General features: G+C 43.9%; 1 protein-coding gene across 6 annotated transcripts in view; it reads left to right on the forward strand.

Annotated features, from left to right (window-relative positions):
• Positions 1–15,230, forward strand: part of BCAS3 (BCAS3 microtubule associated cell migration factor) — a 454,783-nt gene that overhangs the window by 201,137 nt on the left and 238,416 nt on the right. For all 6 annotated transcript variants that reach the window (XM_083714443.1, XM_083714445.1, XM_083714447.1 and 3 more), the window contains 3 exons: positions 9,500–9,624; positions 11,728–11,893; positions 14,825–14,925. In XM_083714443.1, the coding sequence (XP_083570569.1) occupies positions 9,500–9,624; positions 11,728–11,893; positions 14,825–14,925 (392 nt within the window). The remainder of the gene's footprint in view (positions 1–9,499; positions 9,625–11,727; positions 11,894–14,824; positions 14,926–15,230) is intronic.

Below are 15,230 nucleotides of genomic sequence, written 5' to 3' on the forward strand. Positions count from 1 at the left end.
TTTCTTAATGTAGCAACAACAGTAACTGCCTTATACCAAGTCAGACCACTGGTTTACCTAGCTCGGTATTGTCTACATTGATTGGCAGTGGCTCTCCAGGGTTTCAGGCAGGGAACATTCCCAGAATCTGGGGACTTCTTCACGCAAAGCAGATGTTCTGTACCACTGAGCTATAGGCTTCTTCAGCATTCATTATATGCTACAGCAAAAAACAGTTTTCTAACCCCAGTTGTTTTTAGAAGAAATACTCTTGACTGCCTGCAGTTCAGCATTGCAAAACTCCCTTAAATTTCAGCACCAACCCTGGAGGAATAAGTGGAGTTTGCTCCTGCTGCCCTGATTAGTTTACTCAGGAATAAGCACCATTTTGCTATAGAATAGAATAATGCATTTGTGTTGGACCCAAGTATGTTTTACTCAGAGACAAGCCACTTAAATTGATAGGCCTAAGTTAGTTGTGTCCATTAATTTCAGTGACCCTACTCTGAGTAAGACCAGCATTGGTGTAAAAACAAAAACATGGGCATCTGTAACCAGTCCGTCAGCCCCAACTATAAAACGTCTTTAAAAATATTAAGACTGTTTGCTTCTCTCTCTGTTAACTGCTACTCTGGGTGCGGTTTATCCCAGGCTGCAGGGCCCTAGACTTTGGCTAAGAAGTCCACCCCTGCCCTACTTAAACCACCAAAAAAGTGTAAGAACTGGGCCACTCTCCCCACATCAGCTCCATGTTGTCTTTCAGAAAGAACCGCCCCCCCCACAGTTAGCTCTTTCTTCTTACTTCATTTCATTAAGAAAAAAATAAAAGAATAACGGTCAAAGAGTGGATTCTCTGTCAAATACCCTTCAGTGGCTCGCAGTGGGGGGAATAAGTAGATGTCCGTAGCGTCCGTCAGAATAATTGCCGTTCCCTGTCAACCAGGGATGGTGCTGGCCTGAGCCAAGATTAAAAGCTCTAGATTAAAGTGAGGAATATATAGAATGTAATAGACTAGACCTTAAATCATTGTATTTGCACTCACAAGAGTCTCTTGTGGTCTGTTTGATGCCGCGGTTGTAGCGCGCTCAAGAAAATGAACCTCTGTTTGCTTACACAGCAATTGGGATGGTTCATCTTTTTAAAATAATTATTGGGAGAGGAACCATTTCTTGTAAAAAGAAAAATGAAAAAAGTCTGCATGCTGTTTTCATTAAGGTCTTAATGATGTCAGCATAATTGAACATAGATTTGCCAGCTCTGTTTGCTTGCGCTGAGTTAAAGAAGAAGAAAGGGGGGGGGGGCTGTAATTATTGTTAGTGGTTGATTTTAAAAACAAATCCCAAAAAACTCATTGAGGGGGAACTTGGAATGTGTGTTATTTGGGAAATGCTAATTTGTGATCTGCCAAATACATGTTTGTTAAGGGACATAATGTTTTTGTATTTTGTATTTGGGCAAGAAAGATAAATGCCCTAATTCAAATGTAGGGACTGGGGTGGGGGGCAGTTTAAATTCAGTTCTCATTTGAAGGTGAACCTGCCTAATTTGCACTTTGGGAACAATGCCTGGACCAAAACACACCTGTCTTTCAAAGTGAACACTTCTCTGAATTTTGTATTGCAACGTAATATTCTGCACTGTGCTGTTGAGCAGCTTCCATCCATTTCTGGGAAGGGCCATAGCTCATCTGGCTGCGCACATGTTTTGCATGCAGGAAGTCCCAGGTCCAATCCCTGACCTTTCCTAGGAGGGTTCACAAATTCCCAGAGAACTGAGCCCCTGGTAAAGCCACCCTCAGTCAGTGTAGACCAAGGATAGGGACCCTGTGGCCCTCCAGATGTTGTTGGACTACAACTCCCATTATATCTGACAACTGGCTGTGTTGGCTGGGACTGATGGGAGCTCTAGTCCAACAACATCTGGAGGGCCACATGTTCCCCATCCCAGGTGCCAGCAGTCCTGTCCTAGAAGTTGACATTGCAGGTGAGGTTAGCTCAGGCAGGTTAAGAGCTGCTTCCCACATTATGTTGCGTATACATACACCTGAGATTTTTCTTTTCATGTGTACACATGAAAGATTTAAGTTGCATGTGCTATGAACAAATCTTTGGGAAATCGTGCATGTAGGCACAGGGAACCAGGGAACGAGGATGAGCATTAAACTCTGTTTTAAATGTAAGTTTGGAGGCAAACCTAGTTTTGTTTCTGTGAAGCAGAAGAGATCTGGGTTCCATGGGGAACGGGGCCTTTTCGGTGGTGGTGTTGATGTTTTCAAAATCCCTGCATAAGAGTTGCCCATACAGCTATGTCACTATATGGCTCCTGTTGCTTGGTGAATACTAGTCTCTTTTTTAAAAAGCCTTTTGGAGACAGGCTGAACTGATAACGTCTTCAGTTTGGTGGTTCTCTTGTTGTAGTATTTTATCGCACTGCCTTGATTGGATGTAGCTCTGTGCATTTAGTCACTTCAAGTTCCCTTTGTGTACAAAGAATGTGATAGAAAATGTTAAAATAAATAAATCCCACCGAGACACAGCTGGATTTTTGCCCCTTACATTTTTTTAAAAACAAAGTCACAGACGAGTAGTCTGTACCATTTTGGCTTAATGGACAGTTTATTTCATGTACTCGAAAGTAACGAAACCCTGTATTACATCTATCTGTGGCTATGCTTATTTTTCCTGAGTGAGATGGTAAAAGGAATGAATTTGAATTTTGGTTTGTGGATGCACATTCTTCAGATTCTGTTGACTGTGGAGAACACTTCTGCCTTTTGCGTCCCACATCCCCCCCCCAAAAAAAAATGCTTTCAGAAGCTTTAATCTTTAAACTTAATCAGAAAACTGAAATAAATTACAGGGAGCCAAACTCTCCCCCTTCCCCCCTATTCAAGATTAATTAGCCACCCAAAGCACAACCCAAAAGGAACTTGATAACAGCAATGCCTGTTCTTAAAAAAAAAGTCTTGTTCCAATCAGTAATGACTTTGCATTGTGCAGTCCGGATGAAAAGAAACATCTACATACTACTCTTAGCAATGTGTGCTGAGCTTTGAGATCTGAATAAATTATTGGTTTATTATCGGGTAGGAGCAATGTATTCAGCCCTGAAAACCACATCAACAGTATTGCATAAGCTAGATCGCTGCAGTAGTAACATGTGAATTGTGATTAAAGCAGCTTGCTTGCCACTATTGTGAATTACTCCGATTTCACTTTATGGATGGTGGTTGAACTGTGATTCCTGATGATGATGATTACACTTCTCCTCTCTGTAGATCACTTTTAAAAGAAAAGAAGAAGAAAATCTGTGGCTTAATCTGCTGCAACTTTTAGTTCTCATTGGTAGTGCATTTAAAAAGTCCAAACTTTTATTTTCTTTTTAGCTTCTGTGCCTGCCATAGTTTACAAGGCGCCCAGAAGTGACTCACTCATGTATGCACATGGAATAGAAGAAAATTTGGAAAATTTGGAATAGAAGAAATTTGGCCTTTGGCATCCTTGCTGTCCCACAGACTTTGAAAAGACTCCCCCCCTTTTTTTATTGCATATTTGTGTGGCTGGAGGAGGCTTGGTTTAAATATAGCAGGGGTACGGAAGCAGTAGCCTTTACTACTGCTATCAGCCATGGTGGGTGAAATGTTGGGAGTTGTAGTCCCAAAATACATCAGGAGGGCTACAAGTTCTCCACTTGTGTCGTAGATTCTGTGCATGGGAACATACCGTGATGGAAATATTTCCCAGATTGGTCAGTTGGTCAGTGGATGAAGTCCAAAATTGCTGTTGAGCGCATGGCACCCCGAAATGAATTAAATCCGTAACTAGAGGTACCACTGTACATGTAACTTGCCTCTTACACTCATTTTACGTACGCAATCACAGCTTTGGGTGGGTGGGGGGTAAACAAACAAACAAATGGAAAGCGGAAGAAACACACTGCATTTATTTATTACACACACACACTTCTGTAAAGCTGGTATTGCGAGCTTGTGAGAGCCAGTGTGGTGTAGTGGTTAATAGCGGTAGATTTGTAATCTGGTGAACCGGGTTCGCGTCTCCGCTCCTCCACCTGCAGCTGATGGGTGACCTTGGGCCAGTCACGCTTCTCTGAAGTCTCTCAGCCCCACTCACCTCACAGAGTGTTTGTTGTGGGGGAGGAAGGGAAAGGAGAATATTAGCCACTTTGAGACTCCTGAAGGGGAGTGATAAAGCGGGATATCAAATCCAAACTCCTCTTCTTCTTCTTTTCCGGCTTTGGGAAGGTGGTGGGAGGGCTCTGGGACCCTATGAATGACGTCACACCATCTTCCGAAAGTTGAGTAGGCATTCCTCCATTGGGGGGTGGGAGTTCCAGAGGTACCTGACTTTATGCGTTTTTGCATATATGTGGGGACCCCCAGAACCAAACCGTGTAAGATGCAAGTTACCTAACAAGGCTGGCTAGCCGAGGTGTGTGTGGCAAGCCTGCCTGTGTGGAATATTAAAGATTCCTTTTGGGGGAAAACAACCCAGCAAGGATTTGAAGCCATGGGTTCAAGGTAACCCCATGCGCACCCTGCCCTCCCCACCTCAGTGAAGTATGTTTAAAGCAAAACTACTATATGCCTGCTTTCTCCCCTCTCCTGCTTCTCACTCAAGTTTAACCGCAAGAGTAATCATGTTTTACAAGGCTGCCTTTTCTCTGTCTACAAAACATCATTCTTAAACTGAAAATGTTTTGGCACTGGAAGCCAGGGCTTCAGTGTGAGCCGGAGAGGACGTTTGTTTTAAAGACGTGGTGTAAATAGAACATACTTTATTCCATTTCCTTTTGAAACTGTTTATACTTGCGTTGTGAAAAATTGTAAGTGTTTGGGGGCATCAAGGGCTTGGGAAGAGACTCGCCAGGGGTGACCTTTCTGCTTACTGCCGGCTCCCGGTGAAATGCAAGGCGTGCAAAGAAAATCCCATGTGGAAGTTTAGGCGATTTCTGTTTTTATACAGTGTTAAGGTGCGAGTGCATCTGCCTGTGTTACAGGACACACGGACTGTGCTCTCCCCCCCCCCAAAAAAAAGATCTCTGCTGCTTGAATTAACATTTTGGTGGGTTACATTAAAAGATGACTATTCCTCTCCATCTCCCTGCTGAGCATGAGGAAGCTGAGAATGGTCCATGTTTCCAGATCTATAGTCATACCTCGGGTTGAAGTAGCTTCAAGTTGAGCATTTTTGGGTTACGCTCGGGTGACCCGGAAGTAATGGAATGCGTTACTTCCGGGTTTCACCGCTTGTGCATGCACAGAGGCTCAAAATGACGTCACGCGCATGTGCAGAAGTGGCGAATCATGGCACGCGCAGACGCGGGTTGCATTCGCTTCAGGATGCGAACGGGGCTCCGGAACAGATCCCATTCACATCCAGAGGTACCACTGTATTGATATAGCTATAGAGGTACCACTGTATAGATATAGATGGGAAACCTTGGGCCCAAGGTCTGAATGTGGCCCCTGGGCCTCCCTGCATGGCCCTCAGGACTCCCTGCAAGCAGTACCCCTCAGCAGGCCCTGCTTTGCATCCTACTTGAGTGTTTCTGCCAGTCTGGAATGTGCTCTTGATGTTGCAATGCCTCTTGCTTGCCTGGATGGCGAGATGGGAAGCAGTGCTGCCTAGAAACCTCTGACTTACACATGGCTGGAACGCAGCCTGCCGTACAATGGTAAGGCTTGCATCTATTGCTCTGCCAATTTTTCCTCTGGCCACACCTACTTTTGTCTCTGGACCCGCCCACTACTAGCATGTGGTCCGCAGAAGTTAGCCTTCATGGGAATGTCAACTTTGGGGTGGAAATGACCCCGAGGTCCCTTCCAGTGCTACAATTTATGATTCTATGATTCTATGAAATACCTTTCTTTCAGCCACCTCCCAAAGAGAAGTCTCTTAAGGCAGCTTACAAAATATAAAAAAGCAGACTTTTTAAAAAGCAAGCAACAACAATCCATCATTAAAACACAATTGCCAGACTAAAAGCAGCCTCAGAGAACTAGAACGCAACGAGCCAAAGCTAACAATCAATAAATTAAATTCAGCCAACAACTTGAATCGAAAGTTTTGTTTAAAGATAAATGTCATCAATTGCCAGCAGACACAAACTCACCTTTTGGAGCTCTGCCACGAGACATAGAAACATAGAATCGTAGAGTTGCAGAGTTGGAAGGGACCCCAAGGGTCATCAAGTCGAAACGTTTGGCCAATGTGGCAACCCATGACCCTGAGATTAAGAACCTCATGCTCTACCAACATGGAGGATTTTTTGTTTGTTTGTTCCAAGGATCAAAGTGGATGGTAGATTTGGTCCCAGTCCTGAAATTATAGGGAGAGTGGGCGGGGTGCAGAGAGGAAGGAAGGCTGACAAAGGTGGGCGCGACTTGGCTAAAACCAGAATCAGCAAGTGGTGCCTGTGACTTACATTAAGGGCCTCTTCTCTACCTCTACCCCGGAGTAGCGGAAATGGGGCCAAACACAGGGCCAAATGGTGTCCCCCAGGCCCTTCTGCCTGGCCTCAGGACTTTGCCACCATCTCAGACTATGCTTGTCACTGGCCCTGCCCCATGCCCTCAAGTGATTCTTGCTAGGCTGGAATGTGTCCTAGAACTGTGAGAATGCTTTTATTTGACTGGATGAAGAAATGTTTTTGGCCTGTGCAGGAAGCCTTGCAGGCTCCCTTGCAGTCTGCCCTGCAAGATAGATTGCAGAGACTCGGACAGTTTTCCACAAGGAATTTGGCCCTCATTCTGCAAAGGTTTTGTCTGTCCTGCCTCATTTGTAGATCTTGAACTCTGATAAAGCCGTTTTACCAGCCTGGGTGGAGGATGGAGAGGGTGTGTGTGTGTACTAGCCTGTTGTACAAATACAACACTTCCCTTTAGTTCTCTGCTCACGTTTCCCTCCAGCCCTACACACTCCTACCATGTGCTCCCTAGAAGGTTCCCCAAGAAGAAATGCGATCCTCAGGCTTAAAACGATTCCCCTCCCCTCTCCTATTCTGTGAGCACTGGCCAGTTCATAGTGTGAAATTCTCCTGCATGATACATGTCAAAATGCACAGTTTCTCAGCTTGGTGCAATTATATTACTTTCAGTCATTCAAGGAGCACTCCACACCACCTCTTGTTTAGTGAGCCAAGGACTTGGTTCCAGCTGCTTCCATCCATAATACTTTCATCCCAATTGTGGTGTTCTTTCCCCCAGTTCTCAACACCTTTTCCGACACCACATAGTAACAACCTCCCATTAGCAACACTTTTAAAGGAAACAGCTATCGCTCAGCTGAACACTTCAACGTCGCCTTCAGCTTATGCATCATGGGGATGGAGGGATCAGTCTGCTACAGTTTTCCATGTCGTCGTCCCCACCCATACATCTGTTCTGCCTGTTTCCATATTAATCTGGTGGTTTGTTTGTTTTTTTAAAAAAATCCTTTTAAAAATGCAAATATATGAAGATTCAAATTCAAATGTGTACTTGAATATGTATTCCATGCATTTGTCATTTTCAAATAACAGAAATGTCAATTTATAACAACAGTATCATTCTTTACAATAGCAGAAGAAACAAAAAAAAAGCTTAGGGTATCTGTAGTGCTGCTGAGACATCAGAGGAGAGCAGAACTTTGTACCAAAGAGAGAAAAGGCAGGGTGGGTATCTTTCAGTTGAATTACTTTTATTAACAAATAGAACAGCAGGATACTAAATCACCATACATTTATTATAGGTTTTTTGGGGGAAACCCCCCGCCATATCTTCCTTCTCTCCTAGATCAACCAAGGCTAGTTGCTAGTTGCTGATGTACCAAGCCTTAAGGGAGAGATGTTCTGCTGTTCTCCTGTTCCTGGCAATATGCTGCTACAACAAAATACCTATTTCATTACGTATTTTATCTCGTACACACAGTGTACGCAGTATCCAGCATTCTGTCTGCTACTGCAGGGGTTATTGCACTAGCAGATGGGTGAGTTTTAATGTTAAACAGCAACAGAAGAATCCAAGGCAGTAGTTTCACTAGTTTCAAGCAACAGATTGCACAATATATTCTGCAGCCAAGTTCCCAGCAACCTGCTCATGCATTCTCTTGTGCCACAGCGTTCTACTGGCATAGAACATTTTACCAGCGGAAAATAGTTTACTGCTAAGCGTATTTAACTTAGCGCTACATTGGACGTAACCCTTCTCAAACATACTTTATCCTTTTAAAAACTACATTGTTTAAAAACACATTTTGGCACTTCATTTTTGGGGCAGAGAGCTGAATTGCAAAATTCAGAGCAGGACGAAACCCAAAAGATAATTCCATTATCCACGTATTATCCACAGGAGTTGCACCATTAGATCAGTTTCACATCAAAATGCAGACCAAACAGAATAGTCTTCCAACTCTAGCACCAAACTAAGAGTCCAGATGGCAAATTTTCAGTTCCCCGGACAAGACAGACAAAGGAGTGTTTTATTTTTATTTTTATTAAAAAAATATGAACAGGCAAGGATATGGCATATGCCCTCTGCTGCCCTGGCACCAGGGAGTGCTTCTAGGTGTCATTGTCTGTGGCATGCTTGCTTCTCACTTGTTGTTGTGGATTTTGTCTCCATTCCTTGTAACTTCTGCATGTTTCTCCACCTTGGCTTCTGCTCTCTTACTATAAAAGTTGATGGTTTGCTGTTGGGTATTTAGATATGTTGTAAGTATGTAGGTTGGGGGATTGGAATCACCTGCAGGCAAGAAAGATACCAAAGTCTGGAAGCTGGGCATTTGGAAGCAAATTTCCCCAATTCAGAAGTATCTGATCCCATTACGAGCCTGAGCCCAAATCCCTCTGAAATTTGGACTAGGTTCTTAAGAACCTCCCTGGACAACCTACTGGATTAGCAGTAATGCAGAATCCCCAAAGTCATCCTTCAGTGAAATGGGGGGAAAGTAATTGTTTGAATCCACATGCTTCATTCATATTCTCCCCCCACCCCCAAATCTTGGTGTGGCTTTTAGACATGGCAGTGGAACTGTCACATGGGGAAGAGCCTTCAGAACACAGTGCCTTTCTACCCTTCTTCCCAAACCTGGCCCATACCATTATTTGGGGAGCTAATTTTGTCAGGTGCTAATTCTTAGCAAGTGCTAAGATCAAAGCTGCCATTTTCTCCTTGCTGCCACCGCCTCTAGCTCATCTGCCAGGGCTGGGGTGGGAAGGAGAAGAGATAGCCTCAAGGCCGTTAGTCGCCGATCTCTGCCATACCCACTGAGCAAGCAGTCAATCAAATAACCAAGCTATTTCTGCTTTATGAAAGGTTCGCGTTAATTTTGCATTTCTGAAATGCTGAACAGCCACTGTTCTGTCTGTAGGATTTATTGATTCTCCATAGTTCTGAGAAAGCAGGTCCCCTATAGCTTTGTATTGCCTCTCAAGCAAAACTCATGCCGGTGGACTGCTTGATAATAATTAGACTTTGATCTTTTTTCTTCCCCCTTCCCTCCCACCTTCTATTTTCCATAGCAAAAGCAAGCCAGCTCCACAAATTTCACCCAGCAAATCAGTGGGAGGAGAATTCTGTGTGGCTGCCGTCTTCGGGTCGTCGAGGTCGTGGTTTGCAAGCAATCCAGGTCTTAAAAGGGAGAAAGGTTTGTGAGCTCAGAAAACAATGCATAAACAAATATGTACTATATAATGCAAAGCTGATTCATATTGGCTTGATCTATTGGTCCATCTAGCCTAGTGTTGTCTTCTCCAACTGGAAGTAGCAGTGCAGGTGCTCAGGCACCCAGAAGGAAGTCCCATTATTCACTACCTGATACTTTTAGTTTGGTTGTTCCGGGGGTTGAGCTGGGATGTTCTGCATGTGAAGCAGCTTCATTCCATAGAGAAAGTGGAGCATCTGTTCTGCTTGCAGAAGGTCCAAGGTTTAATCCCTGGCATCTCCAGCTAGGGCTGGGAAAGATTCCTTGTGGGCCAATCAGTGTGGAAAGTACTGAAGGAAGTAGACCAGGGTTTCCCAAACTTGGGTCTCCAGCTAGTTTTGGACTACAGCTCCCATCATCCTTAGCTAGCAGGACCAGTGGTCAAGGATGATGGGAACAGTAGTTCAAAAATAGCTGGAGACCCAAATTTGGGAAACCCTGAAGTAGACCAGTCATTTGACACCATATAAGCTCCTTATGTTCCTAATTTGGGTGTTCTGCCTTTCTGTTCTCCCAATCACTCTGAGGTAGGCTAGGCTAGGTCAGAGAAAGAGTGACTGGCGTAAGGTCCCACACAGTGTGTGGGGCTTGAACCCCTTCACTCTGAGTCCCACATTCTAACGCATAGATGGAGAACATTTGGTCTTCCAGATGTGGCTGGACGATGTCTCCCATCATCACTGGCTGAGGCTGATGGGAGTTGGAGCTCAATAACATCTTGAGCACCACTATGTCACACTAACTCAGGGAAGGGCCCTGGCAGATTGGTTGAGCATCTGCATTGCATGCAAAAAGAATCCCAGGTTGAGTCACTGGCAACACAACTGGAGAGCTTCCCATATCCAAAGCTCCATAGAGCTGCTGCCAGTCAGTGCAAACAATGATGAGCTGGTTGGACTCAGTATAAGGCAGCTTTTGAAGTGCTTTGCCACTGAGCTATGGTCCTTTCTCAGCAATGCTTGTGGATGCTGCCATAATTCTGGCTCTAGAGGAGAAGTGCCAATCATGGTGGCAGAAGGAAGGAAAAGCAAAGCAGCACTCACAACGATGTACAAGCAAGGGAAGGAAAATATCTGGAATCCATTGGAAGCTGCCTTTGATCCATATAGCTCAAGATTATCTGCTCTGACTGGCAGTGGCTCTGCAGGGTTTCAGGCAAGGAGATATTCCCAGCACTGCTGGGTTGACCTTGGGACCTTCTGCATGCAGAAGAGATGTTCTCCCACTGAGATGTTCTCCCATGGCCCTTCACCGTGGGAATTCCTGGGTCCAAAAGAATCTTGTAAGGAGCCCAAGGCTTGCACACTTTGAACTTTGTGCTTGTCTTTTTTGGGAAAATTTTACAAAGCAGATAATGCAAACTGTTCACAGTCTAGTCTTTGCAGCATTTATTTCAGCATTTATTTATCTTTGCAAAATATCCTCAGCAAAAGTAAATAAATAAATAAATAAATGTCAGATCCCTGCCCTGAGAGTCTTGCAGTCAGAGTCTTGCAGGGTGTCAAGACAAAAAGGATGGTGGGAAAGGGAGAGGCAATATTAACATGAGTTGGATCACTGAGTGCAATCCTATACATATTAGTAGTAGTAGTAGTAGTATACCACCTTTCATCCAAAGATCACAGGGTGGTTCACAACAGAAAAATACAAAATATTTTTTTCAATTATAATTTATTAAGTTTCAACATTTTGAACATATAGAGTCAAAACACAATTTCATCTTTTCTCTTATTTTTGTTGACTTCCCACCCCCTTTTCTATGAATTTGTTGTTTCTCACCTCCTGCAGTGTATCTTGTATCAAATCATAGCCACGATATTATAATCTAGTTACTTCTGTTGCTATTAAGTATGCAAAACACTTAATAGATGTGGGAAGGCAGGCAGGTGGGGCTTGAGCGAGGGCAGGCTGAGACTGGTGGGGCTGTGGCCCTTTCGTCCATACGGACCACGCTCCACTACATTAAAGGACGAAGGTGGTTGCATAGCATTTGCTAATGAATAAAAGAAACCCCAATGTATTTTCAATCTTCTTCTTCCCTAACAGATCAGTCCAAACAGTTTGTCGTGGAGTCTCTCTACATCATCAGCTGCTACGGTACTTTGGTGGAGCATGTGCTGGAACCGCGGCCCCTCAGCACTGCCCCAAAGATAAGCGATGACACCCCACTGGAAATGCTGACTTGTCCAAGGGCCAGCTGGACGCTCGTTAGGTAGCCTTCCCTTTCCTAACTTCTGCTCTTGCTTCATTTTGTGCTTGCGCTTAGAGGTTCTTCTTCTCGGGTCCGATTCGGAACTTCCAGCCTCCAGGGGATCCAGTTCCAGGGCGTTCCACAGTTTTAATCACAGGTAGAGGTGTCAGAGTGAAATGTATGTGGGAATTCCCTTTTCATGCAACACACATGCCACAAGAAAAAAAAACTGCAGTCAGGGTAAATTATCTACTGAACTAGACAGACCCAATGGTCTGACTCAGTGTAAGGCAACTTCTTATTTTTTTATGTTCCCAATTACAACATATATATTGCCGCTGTTGGAATAGCTCAGTCGGTAGAGCATGAGGCTCTTAAACACAAGGTTGTGGGTTCGAGCCCCAAGTTGGACAAAAGATTCCTGCATTGCAGAGGGTTGGACTAGATCAGTGGTTCCCAACCTTTTTTTTGGCCATGCCCCACCTAAGCATCTCTAAAATCCTGACACACACACACCCCGGTGACATATAAGTCTTATCATCCAAAAAGTGAACTATTCATGTGGAGGAAGCCTAAAAGGCCATTAACTTGGTCTAACTCATTCTCAAATTGCCCCCCTCCCAAAAAATCAAATTGCCCCCCTGTGGGGTGTGTGCCCCACGTTGGGAGCCACGGGACTAGATGATCCTCGTGGTCCGTTTCAACTCTGCAATTCTTTGATTCTATATGGGGATCTGGAGTCTACTCACGTTGGTGTGTACTCTGAGCTTAACTATAATAATGATAGTCAATTGTTCTGCATCAAGTTCACCTGAAATCTGTGCAAAGCGATGACATCTTCTGCCCTGTTCCAGCCTAACTGGGAAAATAGAGTGGAAGGAGGCAGACAGATTGGCCCCACAGAAAGGTCCTGTGGGCCTGATCAAGCCCAGGGGCTGCCAACTCAGCCCTCCGCAGCCTGCAGCGAGCGACTAGACCAATTGTCTTATGCAGGTCTTCCAAGCGGGTGTGTTCTGAAGGCTATTTAAAGAAATTAGCCATGACTTACCGAATAAAACCAAAGGAGGATTGCTGAGAAAATATTGTCAGTGCTTTTGACATTTTAAAATATTTTTCAATTGATTTTCTTTTCTTTTTTCCCTGTTTGGTAGGCTCCAATCTTCTTCAGTGCTGCCTTATTCCTGGCTTAGACTAATCAATACATGATTTGCCAAGCAATTGAAGAGAGGCCAGCCCTGATTAAAATGACAACACTGTCTTTCTTTCTTTCTTTCCCAGGGCCATTATTGTCAAAACAAGCAACTTGTAATGGCATTGTGAATTCTAGCCGGATCAATATTCTGTAACTTTGCACAACTTCTTTTTCACAGATCCTTAGTTCTTGCAGTGTTATATGATACATCAATGCCCTGGGTTAGGATCAGGTCAGGCCTAAGCAATGAGTTATGAGAAGTTGCACAAAAGTGGCAAAACCACATCCCCCAGAAACATGCTTTTAAAAAACCCTTGCTGGGTTTCTGTGGCGGCCAGTGAAGGGGAAAGTAGAAAAATATGTTAATTCAGTGACTTCATGTCACACATTTATCCAAGTAAGCATTTCGTTTAAAAAGTCTTAATTCATCAGCATTTTAGTTTGAGTTTCTTCTAATGTCCACATTTCTCTATGCAATTTTGCCCATTGTATCCATTTTTGCAAAACAAGATTCCATAACATAATGCATTTTTTGCATGTTCTTTTCACAGATATATGCATCTTTATGCACACTTAGCCCTAGAGTATGTGAGTATGAGAGTGAAGAACTGAACTACAAAATTCAGAGGAGTGTGAATTTTGAAGGATGGCTGTGTTTGCATATTGTTTCAGAAAGTGCAAAATTGATGGGTTTTTCTGTAAACATGGACCGAATTGGATTTCTTCCCCACACTTAACTAGACCACTGGTTCATCTAGACAGGGGTTGTCTCCTCAAACTAGCAGCATCTCTCGACTTTTCGAAACAATATGCAAACTGAAACGCTTGCCATACTTAGAAATCCACACTTCTCCATATTTTGCTGTGCTGTTCTCCAGCCAAATAATGTGTACCAAAAATGCATATACTAGAGCAGGTGTCTTCAAACTTTTCAGACCTGGGACTTTCAACCCAAAAACACATTTAGGACCCCTTTCTGAATCTTTCACCATACTTGCTCCTTTTGCAACCCACCTTGGATCAGGCTGCAGCCCACTGCTGGGTCCTGACCCACTGCCTGAGAACCAGTGTACTCAAGGCAAAGTTTGTATATAAACACATACATTACTGAAAATAGCATACAAAAACAGATTACACAAGGAAAATTGCAAATTTGTATATTATGCAAAATTGCATATAAAGATGTGTGTAGTAGGAGAAATCCACACTCAGATCATGAGGACTTGTTTCTTTTAAAAAGAAATTCACAGAACTAATGTGAAAGTGCGGACAAATGCAGTTAAGGGGGGGGGGTGGAATGAGAAACAGAAAAATTGAAATGGACAGGTTCAGCTATCCCTAGTTCCATAGCTCAGTAGTCCCCTTGGGTTTCAGGTGGCAAGAGTTCTTTACCATCACCTGCTGCCTGTTTGCTGTGAGCCCCCAAGCCAGTTTCATACTGACGTTCGATAGACAAATAATCTGACCTGGTGGAAGTCAGCTCCCCCTGTTCCTAAATTGATCTCTGTGTCAGAAAGAGTAATGCATGAAGCATGCGTGTTTTCACAACTTCCCTTCAGGTTGGGCCACTCCTCACCCCTTTCCCATCTGTGTGTGTGTGTGTGTTTGTGTGTGTGTGTGGAATATTCCGTGCTTGTACGAAACGACTTTAAATAATTATAAACACTGCACTCTCTTGCATAAATAATCGGATGCGATGACACAGATGCTGATTTTTCTTCCAGCTTAAATATTAATACTCTTTCGTGTTGCTTCCGCAGAACTCCCCAGTGGACTGAACTGCAGCCGCCCTTTAACTTGAATCATCCGCTGCTCCTGGCCGCAGATTCCGTGCAGTGCTACCAGTATCTGCTCGTTGGCTGTAAGTAACTTGGAAAACTCTCCCCTCTGGAAGCTGACCGTGTGGCTCTTTGTTTGGGAAAGGAGAAACAAATCCTTGGGAACTGAAACCTTTGTAGTTGCAACAGCTCCTCTCTCTGGCGTCAATAACCCTTGCGGCACTTTCAGGGTGTTCTGCACCCCCACAAAGGATTCAAATTATATGCATGCTTATTCCCTCACTGGTGTCACTTCATACTCGCACGTAGTCTTAGACAACAGAAATGGGGAAACTTTTCTCACCCCAGGACCTGCATTTCCTTATGGGTGACATTCTAGGTGTTTGGG

The sequence above is a fragment of the Podarcis gaigeae genome (genome assembly GCF_964106915.1).
Source record: "Podarcis gaigeae genome assembly, chromosome: 15".
NCBI lineage: Eukaryota > Metazoa > Chordata > Lepidosauria > Squamata > Lacertidae > Podarcis > Podarcis gaigeae.